This window comes from Lagenorhynchus albirostris, chromosome X (genome assembly GCF_949774975.1).
Source record: "Lagenorhynchus albirostris chromosome X, mLagAlb1.1, whole genome shotgun sequence".
NCBI lineage: Eukaryota > Metazoa > Chordata > Mammalia > Artiodactyla > Delphinidae > Lagenorhynchus > Lagenorhynchus albirostris.
Window position 1 is genome coordinate 4,782,782 of NC_083116.1, and position 15,541 is coordinate 4,798,322.

At 59.1% G+C, this 15,541-nt stretch overlaps 2 protein-coding genes across 2 annotated transcripts; both read left to right on the plus strand.

Annotated features, from left to right (window-relative positions):
• Positions 1 to 8,563: 8,563 nt before the first annotated feature.
• LOC132514114 (melanoma-associated antigen 4-like) lies at positions 8,564 to 9,364 on the plus strand. Its single transcript, XM_060138850.1, has one exon. It carries the CDS (start codon positions 8,564 to 8,566, stop codon positions 9,362 to 9,364), a length of 801 nt encoding a protein of 266 aa, XP_059994833.1.
• Positions 9,365 to 13,745: 4,381 nt separating this feature from the next.
• On the plus strand, positions 13,746 to 15,144 carry LOC132514031 (heat shock transcription factor, X-linked member 3-like). Its single transcript, XM_060138665.1, has 4 exons — positions 13,746 to 14,219; positions 14,649 to 14,774; positions 14,885 to 14,937; positions 15,009 to 15,144. The coding sequence occupies exons 1-4, from the start codon at positions 13,746 to 13,748 to the stop codon at positions 15,142 to 15,144; spliced, it is 789 nt and encodes a 262-aa protein (XP_059994648.1).
• Positions 15,145 to 15,541: the final 397 nt, after the last annotated feature.

The following is a 15,541-nucleotide window of genomic DNA, read 5'->3' on the forward strand; positions in this document are numbered from 1 at the left end:
AAGATGCAGACGTAGAGAATGGACGTAAGGACACAGGGAGAGGGAAGCATAAGCTGGAATGAAGTGAGAGAGTGGCATGGACATATATACACTACCAAATGTAAAACAGATGGCTAGTGGGAAGCAGCTGCATAGCACAGGGAGATCAGCTCGGTGCTTTGTGAGAACCTAGAGGGGTGGCTCGGGAGGGTGGGAGGGAGAAGCAAGAGGGCGGGGATATGGGGATATATGTATACGTATAGCTGATTCACTTTGTCATACAGCAGAAACTAACACACCACTGTAAAGCAATTATACTCCAATAAAGATGTTAAAAACAAAACAAAACAAAAAATGAGGTCATTAGACTGGGCCTAATCCCATATGACAGGTATCCTTAAAAGAAGAGGGCAAATTGGCTGTAGGCATGACCAGAGGGGAGACAGCCATGTGAAAATGAAGACAGAGACTGGAGTAATCCAGCCATAAACCACGGAACACTTGGGAACATCACAAGATGGAAGAAAGAAGAAAAACCCTCCTCCAGAGACATCAGAGGAAGCATGGCCCTGCCAGCACCGTGATGTTTTTCACTTGAGCCTTCAGAAAAGGGAGAGAAGTTGCAACCCCACTGGTGACTTCAATTTGTGGTACCTTGTTGGGCGGCCCCAGGAACCGAACACAATCTCATATCAAGGCTCAGAAGTTGTACTGTTACACTCTCCATCCTACAGATGAGGACACCGAGAGCCTGACGCCGGACCCTGCCCAAGGGGACTCTCCTAAACCCTGTCAAGACCCCACCTCCCCTGAAATGAAGAGGAGACCCTGGAGGAGAGGTGGGGTCTAGCACAGAGGGCGTGAGGATGGAGAAGGGTCCCGGACGTGGGGGTCCGAGGCACGGCCCTCTGAAGGCGGCTCCTATGCTCAGGCTTGGGCCCTGCTCTCTCCTTCCACTGCCCACTCTGCTCCCTTCTGTCCCAGTGGCGTGGTGGCCCCACGTTCTCCTGCAGGCTCACTTCCCCGGGCACACTGGCTGTCAGGCAGGCGGCAAGCCTGCATTCAAAGCACGGGGACCGCCGGGCTGGAGGACTCTCCGCATCCCCACGGGGCGTGAGTGTCTGTGCCCTTCAGGGCCCTGCGGATGCCCCTCCTCCTGGATGCTTGCTCACACGTGGCTTTACACCCTGCTGCTGTCTTGTGAATGTCACTTGGCTTCACACCCTGCATCCCGCCAAAAACCCAGCCCTATCCCTGTGCCCAGCCCCAGCTCAGGGACCACGGACAGGCACAGGCCCGGGCCCCGCACTTGCTCACAAAGGCCCCTAAAGCAGCAGCCGGCGATATTTGCCACAGAGGAGGGTAGGCGAGAGCCAGGCGGGAGGTCAGCCCTTTGCCAAGGAGGCTGGAGCTCAGAGCAGACTTTAGCTGGGGCTGGGGAATGGGGGCTTCTCGGGAAACAGGGCCACGGCTGAGACAACTCACACCAGCCCCTCAGGGGGCAGGCTCAGCGCACGTAGAGAACGTCAGAGCTTCCCGCTGATGGGCGGCAGCTCCCGTGTGCCCTGCGCCGCCCTGGTCAGGACTGGCTGTGTGCCGGGGTGGTGTGTGCTCGTCCAGAGTCTACTGGGGAGGGCGCTGCTGCCCCCCTGAAAAGTGTCTCCCTGAATGTCCCTGGGGCGCTCTTGGCGTGTCCCGGCCGCTGCTGCGCTGCCTGCCACGGCCGTCCCTGGGCTAGCACTGCCCCCCATCAGTCAGTTCACTGCACGAACGGGCACTAGGAATCCCTGCTTTCCCCCGGGAGTGCCCCACGAGGTTCTGCTCCTGGAGCACCCGTTGTCCCAAGAGCACCCATTTCCTGCTGGGGTCCAGGGCTGCAGCTCACCGGCAGCGGCATCTGCTCCCACCTGCCTCCCCCGGCCAGCCCAGGGCAGGTCAGATGGGATCTGGTGGGTGCTGTTCCTTCCACCTCTCTGGGGCGGCTGACCCTCTTCACAGCCTGCATCACCGGGACCCCAAAGCCCTCTCCTGCCTGGCTCCTTTCCAAACCCTCATGCGGGTCTGCAGGTGGCTGGGGCCTCGGGGAGCGTCCTGGGGACCACCCCTGCCATCTGCTACAGCCTGTCCCTCTGCTCAAACACCCTGATCGGGGACACCAGAGTCCTAGCCGGCTCTGCGGGTGGCTGACAGGACACGCCTGTGCCTCTCGCACTCAGGCTCAAAAACCAAAACCTCACAGTCACATTCAGAAGGCCATCAGTGTACTCAAACATTTGGGCATTACGTAGGGAATGATTTCAAAATAAGTCGGAAGCACAGAGATTCGCCCCACATCCACGCGGCAATGATTATCACTTACCAACCACGAGGAGACTCGCCGAGTGGCTACATCACGTCCTGCCAGCTCCACCCGAACCATGATATTGGTCGGGGGGGGATGCTTCTCTGGGACTTTCAGGTAAACATACATGCACGAGGTCATCAGGACCGGGGCCTAAGCGGCTCCTAGTCGGGGGACAGTCAGGGCAAAAGCCAGGCTGTGCAGACCGAGGCCAGGTTCTGGAGAGAGTGGGCGCTGTGGGCAGCAGGGTCACCCCTGAGGGGGACTCGGGGCTGGGCCCCACGGGGACGCCCCCGACCCCAACGGGGCCGTTCGGCAGCTGGCGGCTGCCCTCCTGACAGAGACTCAGCACAGCCCCGCGGGGACGGATGGGTGCAGCTCAGGGACCTAAGGGCGCGGGTTGCTTGAGGGAAATGCCCTCCGCCAGCTCCCTGTGGGGCAGCCTCTCTCTGGAACACCTCCAACCCTGCCCAGGGCCTTAAAGGCACAGAGTCTGGCATCTCACATCTAAGGGTCAAAGGTGCAGGACTTAAGACCCTGGGGGAGGAAACACAGTGGTCTGTGTCTGAGTTGTCATGGCTTGAGGACTAACCCCCGACCCCGGTGTGCCTTCGATACAGATGGCCGTGACAAAAATGCTTCTGCTCAGGATTCAGTGGCAAAGGGTCATCACATGACCCCTCCTAAGTGAAGAGGACTCTGGCAGTGCTGTGTCCCCTCTTGTGCGGGGAGGAGAGGAAGACAAGATGGGGACGAGCACCTGACGGCTCTCCAATGCCACACTGCCTAGTAGAGGCTCAACAAAAGCAGCGCTTACCATTTGTGATGACAAAATCCCCTTCTTTTCCGGCAGGAGTGTCTGAGCAGGTTCCATTGGCCCTGAAATTCTCCACCTTTTCCAAGTGCCCACCTGCTATATGGCAGGTGCTTCAAATCCAGGATCCCACGTAATGTTCACGTTGTCGTACGGCGCTCAGCAGGGAGGGCTGCCTCTTTAGCCCCCGGCGCCGTCTGCACCTCCCACTGCAGTGACCTCCCAATCCCATTAGGCCCAGGAGTTGCCTCTTCCTTTCGATGCCAGGTCACAGCCCAAACCTGTGGGTCTCTGATGCCACCATATTTCTGCACCTGCCTGAACGCGGGGACACTGGCGGACGTTGCTTCTTAGTGGCTAGGACTTATTTCTAGTATTATTCTGATCCCAGACTCTGTCCTTCTCCCCTCTGGAAATTGCTTTCTTTTCATGACATCTCAGAGAATTTGCAGCTCCATAGGAAACGGAATAGAAAACCAGTCAAAATTGCTGTTCTGTGTGTTTTACTCCTGGAGGATATATTATTCAATTTGGATGTGTGTGTGTGTGTCTGTCGGCATGGAGGGAAGGGTGGTGATTTCCCCAGCTGGGTGCAGCTCACGCAAAGCTCCCAGGATTCCAGTCACACGGCGACTCCTTTCCACTTCGGCAGCCTCTCTTCTTTCAAACCCCCTATTTTCATTCATTTCATCCCACTGAAATCTAGACCTTGCTCACAAGTGGCCAAAGTAAACTCCAGGTGACTAAAATGGTCGTTTCCATACAGTTGGTAATTGGCTCTCCCAGGGCAGGGAGAGGAGGGCCAGGCCCGGGAATACCGAGCAGGGCTTCAAAGAGCAAGACCCTCATTTCTCTGGAAATCCTTGCAGATGGCGGCTATGAAACACCTACCTCTTCACTGTGGCCCACTGCACTGCAACAAGAGCCAGCACCCCTTCCTTCCTGCCCCAGGGCGAGATTTCTCTCGGCTTTATCCACGACCCAGAAGGACATCTCACAGCAATGTCCCATTTCAGACTTTCCCCTGCAACCCAAGACACACCCTCTGCATGTCTGGCTGCTGCCACCACCCAGCTTCATCACCATCACCTCCCACAGAAGGAACCCCCACTTCCCAAAGGCCCGAAGTGCCCTGGCTCGGGGCACTTAACACTCCAGGGCTCGCTCCTGGAGCCCCACCGCCTCGTCCCATGTTGTCTTATTCTGTGGGACTTAGGGGACGTCTCACCACCTTCCTCATGTGACAGTGGCTCCTAGACCATCACTCTAGGTGTGAGTGTGTCCTGCTTTTCCTAGCGTTCCCGCTACTAACACAGGCCCTTCCGGAGAGCAGAGGCTCCGTGGAGGTCTGCGGAATAAACAAGCCGGTGGGCAGGGGGCTTATTGACGCAGATGAACCTTCTCCTACTTTCTTAAAATACCCGTGCAAATCCAACTCAACAGAGATAGTTCGTTTTATTTACAGAATGACAGACAAGACAGGGAAGCAAGAATTGGAACAACAATGGCTTTTATTTTTCTATTTCTTCCCCCATCTATATCACTGCTAAGTACTTCCACATTTCCAGAGCAGTTCTGATTCCAATTCCCTGTTATCTTGTACACGGTCACAAAACGAACTGGGAGATTTCCCAACCTCTCTTACAAAACAGCAAAACTCTTGTTCTTGAACTGAATTAGTGCAAATACCTGTGGGATTAACGTCATACACAAAGTTAGACACTGAAGCTTGTTTAGTCTTCTATTCAAAGAACCAACATTTGAAAAATTCCTAACGAAAACGACATGGAAGTCCACGTCAACATACACAACAGGAACCCAAAATGCTGCACACCGGCTTCCCCCAACTCGCCCGGCTCTCACTGCTTAGAAGGCTGACCGCTCCCTCTTCAAACTCAGAGTGAAGGAGCAGCCCCCCTTCCTGCCCCACGGGAGAAGCTGCTGGACGTGGGACTGGCTGCTGCTCTGGCTCAGGCTCCCTCTTCCTCATCGCTCACACTCCCTGCAGACACGGATGGGAAGAACCTGGGAGCCATGCTATTGCTCCTGAGCAGATGCTGCAGGACCTGCCACTTGCTGGCCTCCGCGTAGGCCCGGGGACCCCACACTCCTCGGGGGTCTCAGGCGGGCACAGGAGAGAATCCAGGTCCTGCGTGGAGCCAAGGTGAGAGCCCTAAGGGAGGACTAAGGGGAGCCTGAACCCCAGAACAGTGTTGGCCCTGGGAGGCCATAGGGCGGGATGAACAAGTGTGGCACTTCCAGACATCCGGGTTTTAGAGACGCTGGGGAGGGCGTATAAGGGTCGGGGTGTCTGGTGGGCACGGAAGAGAATCCCACGTCTTGCGTTGAGTCAAGGTGAGCGCCCTGAGGGAGGACTGAGGGGAGCTTGGACCCCAGAACAGAGTTGGCCCTGGGAGGCCATAGGGCATAATGAGCACGTACAGCACTTCCTGACATCCGGGTCTCAGAGACGCTGAGGAGGGGGAGTACGGGGCGGGGTCTCAGAGAGGCTGGGGAGGCAGTATAAGGGTCGGGGTGTCTCGTGGGCACGGGAGAGAATCCCAGGTCCTTCGCTGAGTCAAGGTGAGTGCACTGAGGGAGGACTCAGGGAGCCTGGACCCCAGAACAGAGTTGGTCCTGGGAGGCCATAGGGCGGAATGAGCACGTGCACTTCCTGACATCAGGGTCTCAGAGACGCAGGGGAGGGGAGTATGGGGCGGGGTCTCAGAGAGGCTAGGGAGGGGGTATAAGGGTCGGGGTGTCTGGTGGGCACGGGAGAGAATCCCAGGTCCTCCGTGGAGTCAAGGTGAGGGCCCTGAGGGAGGACTGAGGGGAGCCTGGACCCCAGAACAGAGTTGGCCCTGGGAGGCCATAGGGCAGAATGAGCACGTGCAGCACTTCCTGACATCCGGGTCTCAGAGACGCTGGGGGGGGAGTACGGGGCGGGGTCTCAGAGAGGCTAGGGAGGGGGTATAAGGGTCGGGGTGTCTGGTGGGCACGGGAGAGAATCCCAGGTCCTCCGTGGAGTCAAGGTGAGGGCCCTGAGGGAGGACTGAGGGGAGCCTGGACCCCAGAACCGAGTTGGCCCTGGGAGGCCATAGGGCATAATGAGCACGTACAGCACTTCCTGACATCCGGGTCTCAGAGACGCTGAGGAGGGGGAGTACGGGGCGGGGTCTCAGAGAGGCTGGGGAGGCAGTATAAGGGTCGGGGTGTCTCCTGGGCACGGGAGAGAATCCCAGGTCCTTCGCTGAGTCAAGGTGAGTGCCCTGAGGGAGGACTGAGGGGAGCCTGGACCCCAGAACAGAGTTGGTCCTGGGAGGCCATAGGACGGAATGAGCACGTGCACTTCCTGACATCCGGGTCTCAGAGACGCAGGGGAGGGGAGTACGGGGCGGGGTCTCAGAGAGGCTAGGGAGGGGGTATAAGGGTCGGGGTGTCTGGTGGGCACGGGAGAGAATCCCAGGTCCTCCGTGGAGTCAAGGTGAGGGCCCTGAGGGAGGACTGAGGGGAGCCTGGACCCCAGAACCGAGTTGGCCCTGGGAGGCCATAGGGCAGAACGAGCACGTGCAGCACTTCCTGACATCTGGGTCTCAGACACCCTGGAGAGGGGGAGCACGGGGCGGGGTCTCAGAGAGGCTAGGGAGGGGGTATAAGGGGCGGGATCCTAGGCGGGCACAGGAGAGAATCCCAGGTCTTATGTAGAGTCAGGGTGAGAGCCCTGAGTGTGGACTGAGGGGAACCTGGATCCCAGGACCGAGTCGGCCCTTAGAGCCATAGGGCGGGATGAACAGGTGCAGCACTTCCTAACATCCGGGTCTCAGACACCCTGGAGAGGGGGAGCACGGGGCGGGGTCTCAGAGAGGCTGCAGAGGGGGTATAAGGGGCGGGGTGTCTGGTGGGCACTGCGGAGAATCCCAGGTTCTGTGTGGAGTCAAGGTGAGGGCCCTGAGGGAGCACTGAGGGCAGCCTGCAACCCAGAACTGAGTTGGCCCTGGGAGGCCGCCACGTGCAGCACTTCCTGACTTCCGGGTCTCAGAGAAGCTGGGGACCTGGGATAAGGGACGGGGTCTCATGAGAGCAGAGAGTAAAATGTCAGGTCCCTGGTGGACTAAGGTTAGGGCCCTTAGGCAGGACTGAGGGGACCCTGAGGGAGGACAAAAGGGACCCACCAGATCACCGCCCTTGCAGGTGGCCGTGGGAGGCCCCGGGGCGGGATGAGCACGGTAGGCCTGTCCTGACGTCCTGACGTCAGGGTCTCGGAGAGACTGGAGACCTGGTATAAGGAGCAGGGACTCACACTGGCAGACGGGACAATCCCAGGTCCTGCCCAGAGTCCAGCCTGCACGCGAGGAAGGAAGGACTGAGGACGTTAGACCCCGACACAGGGAGGGATCCTTTGCCCTTCCGCGGGGGCCTTGGAGGCGCCAGAGCGCGGTCAGCAGATGAGATGTTTCCTGACCTCTGGGTCGGGGTCCTCAGGAGGTCAGGTGTTTGGTGTGAGGGGTGAGCCTTCAGGTCCGCAGAGGGTGGACTCCCAGGACCCCGAGGGAGGACTGAGCAGACCCCCAGCCCTGGAACAGGGGCCTCGACAGAAACCTGCCCCTGTGGTCAGCGCTGGGAGGCCAGGCAGGATGTGAGGAGGAGGTGAGGACCCAGCATCTCCCCTTCCTAGGACCCTCGGGAGGCCCTGGGCAGGTGCGGCCACCTGTGGGGCCCCCTCACTGCTTTCTGTTCAGATTCGGGGTCCTGTTCTGAGTTTCCCCTCCGGCCTGCAAAGGGGAGGGTCCAGGCCCTTAAGGGGAACAGTGAGCACGACGAGCGACCCCGAGGGGACCACCCACCCCAGAACTCAGCACTGGGGGGACCTCACAGAGTCCGGCCCAATCCTCCTACCAGCACCGAGGCCCAGAGCTGTGCCACAGTGTACACAAGAGGTGCGCCCTCCATTCCTCTTACAGGGGCTCCAGGAACCGGGAGGCGAAGGCCCAGGTCTGAGGACCGTGTCCTCAGGGCACAGAGCAGAGGAGGCCCAGGCAGCGCCAGGAGCCAAGGGGAGGTGCGTGCCCTGAGTGTGTACCCAGGGGCTCCCCCTCCCAGAACAGAGGGGACCCCACAACACCCAAGTCACCCCACCGCCCTGTCAGCCCCAGAACCTGGGGCCGTGCTGGCTGCACCCCGAGGAGCCCCCTCACTTCCTTCTTCAGGTTGGCAGGGGACAGGCCGCCCAGGAGGAGCGCCCCTGTGAGGCCCGAGGGCAGCCCTTAAGACGAGACCTGTAAGTGGCCTTTGTCAGAGCTGCCCAGGGTGCCTTTCTCCGCCGAGGCCGCTCACACCCCCTCTCTTCCCCAGGTATGAGGTTCACGCCTGTCACCCGTGCCCACACTCCCGTGGGCGGCTCGACCCCAGTGATCAGGCCCCTGGTCGAGATGAGTGAGCTCCGCCAGCCTGAGGCCGACCTTGAGGCCCCAGTCCCGGCCCAGGGTCCGGTGGAGGCGCCGCTGCTGGGGGCTGCGGGGGAGGAGGCCGCATCCCCCTCGTCCTCCGCCTCCCCTGGTGCCCCTTCCCTCTCCGCCTATGCCGAGCCCTTGTCCCGCGAGGCACTTGTTGTGCTGATGGCTGACCTGGTGGGGTTCCTGCTCCTCAAGTTTCGTACCGGGGAGCCGACCTCCAAGGCGGAGATGCTGAGTACGGTCCTCCGGGAGCATCGGGACCACTTCCCCGTGGTCTTCCGCCTCGTTTGCGAGTGCCTGTATCTGGTGTTTGGCGTGGACGTGGAGGAGGTGGACCCCCGCGAGCGCACCTACGTCCTGGTCCCCACCCTGGGCCTCACCTGGGATGCAGTGCTGAGGGCCGGGCAGCCCACGCCCAAGGCCGGCCTCCTGGTGCCGGTCCTGGGCGTGATCACCCTGTTCGGTGACCGCGCCCCTGAGGAGGAGGTGTGGGGAGTGCTCGGCAACATGGGGGTGTGTGCCGGGAAGGAGTCCTGCGTCTATGGGGAGCCCAGGGAGCTGCTCACCAAAGTGTGGGTGCAGGAGGGCTACCTGGAGTACCGGCAGGTGCCCCACAGCGACCCTGCCCGCTACGAGTTCCTGTGGGGTGCCCGGGCCTACGCGGAGACCAGCAAGTGGCAGGTCCTGGAGCATCTGCTCAGGGTCAGTAGCTTGGATCCCAGGTCCTTCCCATCCCTGTGTGCAGGGGGTGTGAGCGACGAGGAAGAGGGAGCGTGAGCCAGAGCAGCAGCCAGGCTCCTTCCAGGCCCAAGTTCACTGGTAGCAAGTGAGGCTGGTCCTTCACTCTGAGTTTGAAGAGAGAGCGGTCGAGTTTCCAAGTAGTGAGGGCCCCTGCGAGTGGGGGGAACATGGTGTGTAGCATCTTTGGGTTCCTCTTGTGTAAGATGACATGGAATATCATCTGTGTTTTCTTTAGGAGTTTTTTAAATGTTATTCCGTTTAATGGAAGACTAAACAAGCTTCAGTGTCTAACTTTGTGAATGACATTGATTAGAATGTGTTTATAATTACTCAGTTTAAGAACAAGAGTTTTGCTCTTTTGTAAAAGAGACTGGGAAATCTCCCATTTCATTTTGTGACCCTGAAGCAGATAACACGGAATTGGAATCAGAACTGCTCTGGACATGTGAAAGTACTTAGCAGTAATGTAGATGGGGGAAGAATTAGAAAAATAAAAGTAATCGTAGTGAGTTTTTGCTTCTTATCCTGCTTGTCTGTCATTCTGTAAAACTAAGCTATCTCTGTTTAGTTGGATTTGCACGGTGATTTACGAAAGTATGAAAAAACTGATTTGAGTAAGTAAGGCCCCTGCTCTCCGGCTTATTTATTCGGCAGACCTCCACGGAGCCTCTGCTCTCCGGAAGGCCCTGTGTTAGCAGCGGGAACGCTAGGAAAAGCAGGACACACCCACACCTGGAGTGATGGTCTAGGAGCCACTGTCACATGAGGAAGGTGGTGAGACGTCCCCTAAGTCCCACAGAACAAGTCCACATGGGACGAGGCGGTGGGGCTCCAGGAGCGAGCCCTGGAGTGTTAAGTGCCCCGAGCCAGGGCAGTTTGGGGCTTTGGGAAGCGGGGCTTCCTTCCGTGGGAGGTGATGGTGATGAAGCTGGGTGGTGGCAGCAGCCAGACCTGCAGGCGGTGTGTTTGGGGGGAAAGTCTGAAATGCGACATTACTGTGAGGTGTCCTTCTGGATCACGGATGAACCCGAGAGAAATCTCATACTCGGGCAGGAAGGAAGGGGTCCCGGCTCTTGTTGCATTGCAGTTGACCATAGTGAAGAAGTAGGTGTTATATATGCAACAGCTGGAGAAACGCGGTCATACTCCCTTGACGTGATGCCCAGAGTCCGTGGACAGGCCCTCTTTTCCCTGTTCTTGGGGGAACCAGAACCCAAGGTGCTAATTAGCTTTAATCATTATCGTGACTGTACTTTGGCAATTGTAATCAAGGACTCGATGTCTGGTGGGGCTGAAATGAAGCAAAGGAACGGTTTGGATGGAAGAGCATCTGGGAGGGATGCAAAGCCTTGTTCCTTGATTCTATTTCCTGGGGCTTCGTGTCGTATCTCGCTGGGAACACCCCTCCGCACCCGAATTTAACACACCCTCTAACTGGGAAAATTTCCTTAGTTTTATTGATGAAACATCTTGTTTGGCTAATTAGCTTTTCCACATCCTATTGAGCTGCATATTCTCTGACACGACCGGGACAAGAAACCGCCCAACCAAATGCCAGAGGAGAGAGGGGAAGGGTCTGAGGCCGAACAACATGAGAAATACCTGCCAATCATCGAAGTTCCAACAGACGCCAGGCCCTGTGAGCTGCTCTACGCAGCTCACACACATCCCTGCAGCCCGAGACAGGGCTCATCACACCCATTCGCTTCACGGGTGAGGAACCTGAGGCCACGGGGCTTGAGAATCTTCCCAGGATCACGTGCTGGTAAGTGACGGCGTGGGGACCAGAGCCCTGGTCTGAATTCCTCTCGAGCCCACGCTGTTCCCACCCACCCCAGCCCGTGGCTGACCTTCTGACTGGCGATTCACTGCTCTTCTCAGCGTCACACGGTGTCTTTCAGTTGACAAAAGCAGGCCCAAGAAAGGAAGGTGCCAAGGAGAAGCAGAGACAGTGTGGGGCTCGTCTGTGGCTTGTTGAGAGCTGACACCGCCAGGGGCCGGCATTTCTGGCCAGTCCCGGCACCTTCCCGTGTGACGGCGCCCTGTCCCTGCTCCTGCCCTGGGGCCCTCCTGTCCAACGGGAACCTGGCCGGCTGAGCTGCTCATGGCTGAGCCACGGGGAGGGAGGGACTGAGACTGCCTGGGACTGACTGTAAGGCCCCAGTGCCTACTGGGATAAGGCCCCTGCAGGAGCCTCCTCAGATACTGGAGGGAAGTTAACGCTGGCAGACACCCCGAGACCCTGGCGGCAGCGCGGGAGGGGAGCGGCTGGGGGGCCTCTGGGCTGGGGGCATCAGGGCGCGGAAGCCAAGGGCAGGGGCTGGAGGGCGAGGCTGGCAAAGGCAGGCCTCGGACGTCGCCAGGGCTTGTGCCTGCCCAGCTGAAGGGTCCCGAGACCCGGCTGAGGAAGACCCCACGGTGCCACACAAACCCACTGCCGGGGCCCGGCTGGCACCTGGCAGGGAGGGGGACCAGGAAGGAGGCAGTTCCTACGGGACCCAGGGGGCGAGGGAGGGCCCGAGGAGGGGGGCAGCAGGCAAGGCCACACAGGCAGGCTGGGCCCAAGGAGGCCCCAGCCTTTGGGCCCCTTCTGAGGAGCCACCGACGGCCTCCGCCACAATTCGCAGCCTCCGAGGTCATGTCCCTACAGGAGGACCTGACCTGAAGAATGCTTTGTAAACCAGTTTAGAAGCATAAAGACCAGGGAGCAGGCCCGAATCTAGGCCCGGGAGCTCCATGCAGGATGCCAGTCCTTAGGCTGAAAGGCACCTCGGGCGATCCTCCTGCACACCCTCTTAGCTCTCCCCTTTCAGAAATAGGGCAGTGGCGCTCACAGAGGGCAGATGACCCTGCTTAGTGGCAGAGCTGGGACAGGGACCTAGGATCCTCGCAGACGGGCCTTTCCAAGGTGCCACTCTGTCCGCTACACAGTGACTATGAAGGACAAAGTCGCCCACAACGGCCAGAGAACGCGCATCACCAAACCCACCGTCCTATCCTCCCACCTGCGGTGAAGACGGACGACTCTCACTCGGGTTTCGGCGCGTCCGACACCCAGACCCTCATCTACTTCCAAATGCACGTGGACGGGGGCTTCCCCCGGTCACGTCTAGGTCGGCAAGTAGGAAATTTCCTTGGGACTGAGTCCGTGTCACGCAGGCCCGTTCAAAAGCGTCGAAGCTGAAAGCAAACAAAATCATTCCATGTATCCTCAAGGTAACAGCGGGGACAGGGCCCCGGGGGTGGGGGGGGAGGGGGGGCAGGGGCGGGCGTGGGGAAGGAGAGCAGGGCTGGCCTGGGAGCGCACCAGTGAAATGCCTGCTTTCAATGGGACAGGCTACACGCCGAAGCCCCAGATCAAGTCCTTCAAAGGGCAAGTACCCACGGAGACCCAAGGTGGACGTGGGAGGCCAGGATCGGGGGGGAGCAGAAGCCAAACCACCCCACTGCGGAAAGGAAACAGGGCTTTCGAGGCAGCCTCCAGGGAGGCTGAATCCGACGGTCTGGGAAGGCGATGGGAAAAGGACGCACGCAGGTGTTCCAAAAGTGAGCGCTCTTGGGCCATGAGAAGGGCTTCTACGGGAAGAAATGGACGCTGAAGACAAGCCCTCTGTGATCCGCACAGGGATGGGGTCTGGGGGCAGGCAGAGCCCAAAAGGAGGCTCGATGCCCAGCGGAGGGCACGTGGCTATGCCCTCCCACGCGGCATCGTGGGCAGGGCTGTGTCTGAGGTGCTTGGGGAACACTCGAGTTGAATGTGAGGTCGCGCACAGCCCTACTCTGGGGACAGCTTGACCTGGGAGGCAGGAAATCAGGACCCTTTGTTTGGGCCCATCTGAGCAGGACCGGCCAGCTGGCAGGAACAGCTGCAAGCGACCAGAGCCGGAAGGGGGATGGGGGTGGGGGGGGTGGGCACCGACTCAGGCTAGGCCAACCAGCCCGCTAGGGAGCCCCATCTTCTGGGAGGGACAGTCGCCAGGGGCCCACGTGATCCCTGTGGTCTCAGTGGCAGCCAAGCTACGCCTCGCCAGGGCCTGGCCCTTGAGCACATCGGAAGCCAGCATGAAGGGATGGGAGTGGAGACAGGATCACGTTTCTCAACCCATCCGGGGCCTGGCCCCTTGAAACAAGGTGCCTGGCGGCAGACGGAAGTCTTTCCCGGGAACTTGAACCACACTTTTCGAGGCTTTTAGAAAAAAAGACACTTGGCCAGGGCTCCCTCTCCAGACCGCCTCGGTGACACCACGTGACAATAAAGAAGACTGCGACTTGAGCGGCTGGCTGCCCCACTACCGAGATTCTAGAGTCTTGCGGACAGTATTTACTGGGCATCCCCGCTCTGGTCCAAGGCATTTCTGCCCTGAGAGTTCAGTCATACGGTCTCGGGTGGAGAATGCTCCCAATCCAGACTGGCTCCATGGCTAGTCAGAGCAGCGATGAGCTGTGTACAGCCATGCTGGGCCCATCGGCTGACGCAGAGCCAGCAACGTGGGTCCCCTCTCGTGCGTCCCCGCATCCCAACGTGGATTCACGGGAGAGTTCGGAGAAGCAGGGCGACCAAGCCGAGAGCCCAGATCCCGGCTCCCAAGACAACCCGCCACCACAGGGCGCAGACTACGGTGTGGCCAACCAGAGTATTCTTCAGCTCTCCCTCCCAAGAAAGCTCTGGACGATGGCGGAGGAGCCCGCCTTCACCTCTGTGCGCTGGAATGACAAGGGAGATATGGTGATCGTCGAGGAAGACCTCTTCCAGAGGGAGGTTCTTCACCGCAGAGGCGCAGACAGGATTTTCAACACAGACAGCTTGACGACTTTCATCCGCCAAATGAACCGGCAGGGATTCAGCAAAATACGCCTGAGCAGCCGCTCTCCAGGGAAGAAGAGGCTGATGGTAAAGTAGAAAGCCCTTCCGCTGCCCACGTTCTCTTGTTATTCGAACACCTCCCGGGGAGGCCAGATGGGCCACGTGCTGAACGGGTTTCATTTCCGAGAATAAGTTTCCTCACGTGAGAAGGTAGTTAAGGAAAGATGAGAAAGTAGAGCCTGTGGTATTCAGCCACAGCCCCTTAGAGGGGACCTGCAGGTGCGCCTACAGACCCTCTCGAGAGGCCACGAGATGTCAGGCAGCGACAGTAACACCTCGACCGAGGCTCGCCTCGGGGAGCTCTAGGGAGCGCACACTCCAGGGCGGAATAACCTGCCAGGAACTTAAAGAGACCTTTTCTCCACAGTCAGATAAGACCATTATGAGGGACGGGGGTGGGCGGGGAGGAGTGGGTATTTTCTCCCAGAATGGCTAAAGTGATTCGTTTCATTTCAGATCTTCTGCAACTCCAACTTTCAGAGACACAAGCCTCTGCTCATCGAGAACATTCAGAGAAAATGCAACCTGGGAGCAACTGATCAGCCCGGGACCAGCGCAACAGCCCCGAAGGGAAAGAAGCCGGTGGCTGCCACTAGACGCTCCCCACAAATCCCTTACAACGATTCCACCACCCAGAAGAAAGCCCCAGGTGCTCAGGGGCCCAGCGCTACCCAGCCTCTCCTGTCCTCTAGCACGTGCTCTACGAGCGGTGGAGCGGGATGGGCCAGGGAACACCACGCCCCCAGTGAGCAGGGCGGCCTGAGCGGGCAGGGCACTCCCTGGAATGTCACTTCTGTGCCCCCGCTATGGCGCCAGGGAACTGCCCGCCAGCCCCACGGTTTACCCGGCTTATGGCTCGGAGATGTCTCTGTACAACAGCTGTCTCTCCCTCCTGCCGGGGGCCCTTTTAGCTACGTCCCCAAACAAGGTCCCTGAGGTGGACGAGGAGTAGGGGGGCTCCTCAGACTGCAGGCGTGCTCTCCACCAACAGTGCAAGGACCACTGCGATCCCTGAGCTCGCAGGCCCCTGGGGACACACAAAAAGCCCCATCTCATAACCAAGAACCTACTTTTGTCTCTAATAAAGAAAAGCCAAAGTCCACGGGAGCAAATGAAGAATCGAACGAGAAGTGCGAGTCTTGTGTCCTTTCTAACTGTCCGTACTAGTCACACATCTCAGTGGACGGGCCCGACGAGGCTGGAAACCCACAGCCCCGGCAGGCTTTGGTCCCCGCCGCCCCCTTTCGTTTAGAAGCCGCAGCATTTCCCACGCTCAGCCACGGACGTGGCTCGGGAGCGCTGAGGCCAGCCCAGGACAGGCTGGTCCCTGGGCCTTGCCTGCTAGTCAG